Source organism: Bos taurus, chromosome 22 (assembly GCF_002263795.3).
Source record: "Bos taurus isolate L1 Dominette 01449 registration number 42190680 breed Hereford chromosome 22, ARS-UCD2.0, whole genome shotgun sequence".
NCBI lineage: Eukaryota > Metazoa > Chordata > Mammalia > Artiodactyla > Bovidae > Bos > Bos taurus.
Window position 1 is genome coordinate 51,668,708 of NC_037349.1, and position 6,000 is coordinate 51,674,707.

The 6,000-nt window shown below is 52.7% G+C and overlaps 1 protein-coding gene across 2 annotated transcripts; it reads right to left on the reverse strand.

Moving 5' to 3' along the window:
- Positions 1–2,786: 2,786 nt before the first annotated feature.
- On the reverse strand, positions 2,787–4,746 carry CATHL5 (cathelicidin 5). 2 transcript variants are annotated; one of them, NM_174510.3, is made up of 4 exons: positions 4,527–4,739; positions 3,789–3,896; positions 3,555–3,626; positions 2,787–2,975 (listed from the first exon to the last, which is right to left on the reverse strand). In NM_174510.3, the coding sequence occupies exons 1-4, from the start codon at positions 4,725–4,727 to the stop codon at positions 2,877–2,879; spliced, it is 480 nt and encodes a 159-aa protein (NP_776935.1). In that variant the 5' UTR covers positions 4,728–4,739; the 3' UTR covers positions 2,787–2,876. The 2 variants fall into 2 exon arrangements, with proteins under 2 accessions (NP_776935.1, XP_024838167.2); XM_024982399.2 differs by lacking the exon at positions 3,555–3,626 and having other exon boundaries at positions 4,527–4,746.
- Positions 4,747–6,000: the final 1,254 nt, after the last annotated feature.

Genomic DNA, 6,000 nt, shown 5'->3' on the forward strand with positions numbered 1-6,000 from the left:
GCATTGCAGGCAGATTCTTCACTGCTGAGTCACCAGGGAAGGCCTCCCCTGTGCTTTCCTGCCTCTGCATGATTGCCTGGGACCAGTTCTGTCTCCTTTTCACGGGTCGAGATGGAAAAATTGTTAGCATCATTTCGTTTCTGCTATCAGTGGTCACATATGCATGTTGAGGGCCTGGTCCATAGCAAGGGACATATGGTCAACACTGATGTAAAACTGAATGGACAGGACAGGCCTGAGGCTGGGGACCTCAGGCAGAGGTGTGACACTTCCGGGAGTGAGACACCCATGGAGTAAGAAAGAGGAGGTGTTTTTCCATCATGTCCCCCCAGTGGTTGGTTGAAGCTACTCCTTTGGTGCAAGCTCCCCAGTGCTTCCAGTCTGCCCCAGAGCAAAGGTCAACTAGAAAGTGGGGAGTGGGCAGGACATGGGCAGTGTCTGAAACACACAGGCAAGTAGACATGGGACCTGTGTGTCACTCTGTCTCTCACACCCTCATGCAGAGCTCTTCACCCTGATGGACAAGATGCTTGTATTTAATGGTGCAAATTTTGTACCATTCACGACCCAGATAATCACGATGGTGTGATCACTCACCTAAAGCCAGACATCCTGGAATGTGAAGTCAAGTGGGCCTTAGGAAGCATCACTACGAACCAAGCTAGTGGAGGTGATGGAATTCCAGTTGAGCTATTTCAAACCCTAAAAGATGATGCTGTGAAAGTGCTGCACTCAATATGCCAGCAAATTTGGAAAACTCAGCAGTGGCCACAGGACTGGAAAAGGTCAGTTTTCATTCGAATCCCAAAGAAAGGTAATGCCAAAGAATGCTCAAACTACCGCACAATTGCACTCATCTCACACACCAGCAAAGTAATGCTCAAAATTCTCCAAGCCATGCTTCAGCAATATATGAACCGTGAACTTCCCAATGTTCAAGCTGGTTTTAGAAAAGGCAGAGGAACCAGAGATCAAATTGCCAACATCCACTGGATCATCAAAAAAGCAAGAGAGTTCCAGAAAAACATCTATTTCTGCTTTATTGACTATGCCAAAGCCTGTGACTGTGTGGATCACAATAATTGTGGAAAATTCTTCAAGAGATGGGAATACCAGACCACCTGACCTGCCTCTTGAGAAATCTGTATGCAGGTCAAGAAGCAACAGTAAGAACTGGACATGGAACAACAGACTGCTTCCAAATAGGAAAAGGAGTGCATCAAGGCTGTATATTGTCACCCTGCTTATTTAACTTATATGCAGAGTACATCATGAGAAACGCTGGGCTGGATGAAGCACAAGCTGGAATCAAGATTATTGAGAGAAATATCAATACCCTCAGATATGCAGATGACACCACCCTTATGGCAGAAAGTGAAGAAGAGCTAAAGAGCCTCTTGATGAAAGTGAAAGAGGAGAGTGAAAAAGTTGGCTTAAAGCTCAACATTCAGAAAACTAAGACCGTGGCATCTGGTCCCATCACTTCATGGGAAATAGATGGGGAAACAGTGGAAACAGTGGCTGACTTTATTTTGGGGGGCTCCAAAATCACTGCAGATGGTGACTGCAGCCATGAAATTAAAAGATGCTTACTCCTTGGAAGGAAAGTTATGACGAACCTAGACAGCATATTAAAAAACAGAGATATTACTTTGCCAACAAAGGTCTGTCTAGTCAAGGCTGTGCTTTTTCCAGTAGTCATGTATGGATGTGAGAGTTGGACTATAAAGAAAGCTGAGCGCCAAAGAATTGATGCTTTTGAATTGCAGTGTTGGAGAAGATTCTTGAGAGTCCCTTGGACTAGAAGGAGATCCAACCAGTCCATCCTAAGGGAGATCAATCCTGGGTGTTCATTGAAAGGACTGATGTTGAAGCTGAAACTCCAATACTTTGGCCACCTGATGCGAGGAGCTGACTCACTGGAAAAGACCCTGATGCTGGGAAGGATTGAAGGCAGGAGGAGAAGGAGACGACAGAGGATGAGATGGTTGGATGGCATCACTGACTCAATGGACATGGGCTTGGGTGGACTCCAGGAGTTGGTGATGGACAGGGAGGCCTGGCGCATGGGATCACAAAGAGTCGGACATGACTGAACAACTGAACTGAACTGAACTGATCCCTAAACACAAGCCCACTGCTTCAGTCTGGGACCCAGCTGAAGAAATAGTAATGTGTCTCAGTGCCACAGGAAAAGCCAGGAGGGATGGGCTAATTCAAAATTAAGATTGTCGAGGGCAAGAGGTACGTCCTGGGCGTTGCACCTGCAGGCTCAGCCCTGAGACTGAACTGCATCTCTGTGAGTGTTTAGCAAGGTGAGCAGCCTGGCCCCTCGTGGACTGTCAGCTCCACGTGAGCAGGAGCAGCAGCCCCACCAGCTCTGCACCCACAGCAGGTCTCCTTACATCCTACTGGGTGTTGGAGGAGGAGGGCAGAGGTGGGTGAAGGGCTCGGGAGGGACCCGAGGGTGGGGACACAGTTCTGGAGCTCCTGGGGCTGCTGCCTCCCCCGTGCCCTCCTGGAAGGAACAGGGGCCCCAGGTTTCTCTGTGTTCACAGGAGTGATCTCACACACACACACACACATACATACACACAGGAGTGATCACATACATACACATACAGGAGTGATCACACAAACACATACACACACATAGACAAACACACACACACACACACACACACACACACACACACACACACACCCGACACAGAGGGCCTCCCAGAGTAAACAACTCAGTCATGATAAGTGGGAGAAGGGGAGACAATTGAAACTGAGGCTTGGAGGAAGTTGTTCTCACAAGAATTTATTTCTCAGAGTCCAGAAGTCTTCCCCAGGGCCGGCAGACCCTTAGGACTCTTTCCTGGGCCCACAATTCACCCAATTCTGATTATTGGAACAATAATTGGGCCATACTTCTTCCAAGCACGTAATATCTTCCTACCCAGGCTTCGAAGTCCCCCGACACTCTGGGGCTGTGCAACGAGAAGAAACAGGTTATCTGTGGAGGGAGGGACCCAGGGTAAGACCAGAACCCTCCCCACTTGGACATCCCCACAAACTGGGCGATTTCAGGAGGTTTTATGGCCCAGGCACCCTCTCTCTGGCTGCAACTGTTGGAGCCTCTGGCTGAATCTCCACACCACAGACATATGAGGAAACGGAGGCCCACAGATGACATAGGGCTTTCTGGGGTCACAAGCCCCAGGGGCGGAAAGCTCATGACTTGAGTCAGTGTCGCTCAAACTTCAGCACAGTCAGAATCCCCTGGAGGCCTTGTGAAAATACAAATGGCTGGACCCCACCCCAGAGTTGGATTCAGGAAGTCTCAGTGGGGCTGAGAATCTGCCTCTCAGTTCCCAGGTGGGGACCCCAGTAGAGAACCCCTGCTCTAAGGGATGCAGAGCCAGGGCTAGAGACCTGGGGCTCAGGAAAAGGAGAGGCCCGAGTAGAAGGGCCTTTCTCTGCCCTGGATGGGGCAGTGGGTCATTGGTCCAAAGAACGTTTGACACATTACCCCCCAGAAGCCTCGCAACCCAGGAAGGGTCACTCACCACAGCACAGGTGATGTCGAAGTTACTCCCGACCTGGTCCAGGGTGACTGTCCCCACACACTCTTTCAGCAGCTGGGAGGGGAGGCTCCAGGTCAAACTGGAAACCCTGGGTCATAACCTCCCAGCCTCACCTCACCTCACCCACAAGGGGCTGGAAACCTTCCCTGAAATTCCCTGTTCAGCTCGCGCTGAGAAGCATTGATCCCAGCCCTCAGTCTCAGCCCCCAGGCTCACCCCATTCTCCTTGAAGTCACACTGCTCCGGGGACTGCTGGCTCGTCCTGGGGCACACGGTCTCCTTCACCCTGAAGCTCACAGGCTTCGGGATGTTTGGGTTCTCATCCTGATCCAGGAATAAAATGGGGAGACTGGGCTCGGGCTCATGTTTCCTTCTCTGATCTGTCTCCCTGTCCTCAACCCGGACGGCAGCCTCTCCAGCCCCCTGTGTGTCCGGCCCTGGGCTTGGTGCCGGCAGCACAGGGGAGGGGACAGAGCCCATGCCCCGCCTCATGGACACACAGAGAGCAGGAGTGGCCCTCACAGCAGCACTGATGGCAGCGCCTCCCCTCACAGGGGCTGAGGGAGGTCAGGGCCGCCTGAAGGGAGAGCCCTTGTCACTGGAGCCTCCAGGCTGACAGAGCTCCCCCTGGCAGAGAGACACCGAGGTGCAGAGAGGACATTAGCAGGGAAGTCACCTCACAGAGCCTGTGACCCCCCCATCCCTGGAGCTCCCAGAAGTCCAGGGAGCCTGAGCCAGGTGTGCAGGGCGCCTGTTCCCACAGCAGAGATGCTAAGACAGGAAGTCTGGTGCTGGGAGATGACCCAGGTCTGGGAAGGTTTCCTGGAAGAGGTGGGAACCCACCTAGAGGGAAAAGTGCCTTCCTGACAAGAGAACCAGCCTGAGCGAAGGGGCGACAGTGTGGCCAAGGATGTCAGGAGACAGATCCCCTTCCCAGCCCCCTCCCCAACTCACGTCCTCCTTGGGAGGTGGGTCTAGCTCCAGGAGGCGGTAGAGATTAGCTTCTGAGGACTTCTCATTGAGCTGATCCACAGCACGAAGCACGGCCTCCCTGTAGCTGAGGGCCTGGGCGCTGGCCGAGGGCAGCGCTAGTCCCAGCAGCAGTAGCCACAGTGACCACCGTCCCAGGGAGAGGCTGGCCCTCTGGGTCTCCATGGTCCCCAGTCTGCCTCCTCCCAACCTGAGGGATCCTCCTTTATGCCCAGTCTGGGCCCTGATGCAAAAGTTCAACCGGGAGCCTTCCTGACCCACCCCATCCCTGCCCTCCTCCCAGGGCATGAGCTGGACTTGCCTCAGCTCCTGCTGTTGCCTCACGGGACTGCAGGGCAGTGAGTGAATTTTGTCTCTTGTGCAAGGTGAAGAAATGGTTTCTCCATCTCCTACAATACCTTGACCTCCCCTAGACCCCATGGGAAGTGTCACAGGCAGGCTTGCTCAAGAAGGTTGTCTCCTCAGGAGACACGGGGACCAGACACTCTCTACAACCCCTCTGTGTCCACACTCTGGTCTCCTCAGGATTCAGGGTAAAGGAGTGTATTCACCTTTCCATTTCCAGCTCTAGGCACTGCCTGGCACCCAGGAGACAATCACTTAACACTTGAAGAATGGATAACAGTACCAACCCCTTCTAGAAGTACCCCTTCTACTTACATTGCTAGCCCGTCCCTAGGCAGACATCCATCCCACACTATCCAGTCCTCTGGAACCAGCCCTCAGCCAGTCAGGGGTTTGGCCCCATTTGTCCCCTCTCCTGGGTTGTTCTCCACCTCCTTTGTCACTCTGAAAATGTCCCATCCCAAGTCCTTAGCAGATATGGCCTGTGTCCCTGATACCTCCCATTCCAGTCTGAAGAAGAGTCATGTAGGTCACTGACTACACTTTTTTGCCCTCTCTCATGCTCAAAACCCCTGCAGGCTTGCTTGTCCTTCCTTACTGGATCCAAAAGTCACACTCAAGCTTTGTCTTTATCTATACAGACTCTGGGCATCGCTCTGTCCTCCTGAAATTCCCCCTTAGCCGATTCTCCCTAGTGTTGTTCTCCTGGGTCCCCTCCTCCTCCCTGGGGGCTCCTGCTGACTCTCCTCCAAGGACTCTCCTCTTGGGAGGCAGGGCTGGCTCAGGTGCATGCAGGCTGCTTCTCCCCCGCCCCCCACCCCGTCCTCACAGTTCCTGGGGACGGCCCTTCTGAAGACACCAGTTCTCCTGGACCCGCATCACTGCTCTGTATCTCTGAGTTCAAGACACCTATGAACACCCCCAGTTGTCCACATGGGACAGTTTGGTTGTACCTCAGAAAGTGGTGACCCAGATTGATGGCACTGGCTGTGAAACAGAGCTTTTGTCTTTACTCTTTCCCTGCATCAGATTCTTTCCCAATGATGCTTGCCGCCCTACTGTGTCTTCTGTCTGTCTTTTAGCTATGGAAAAC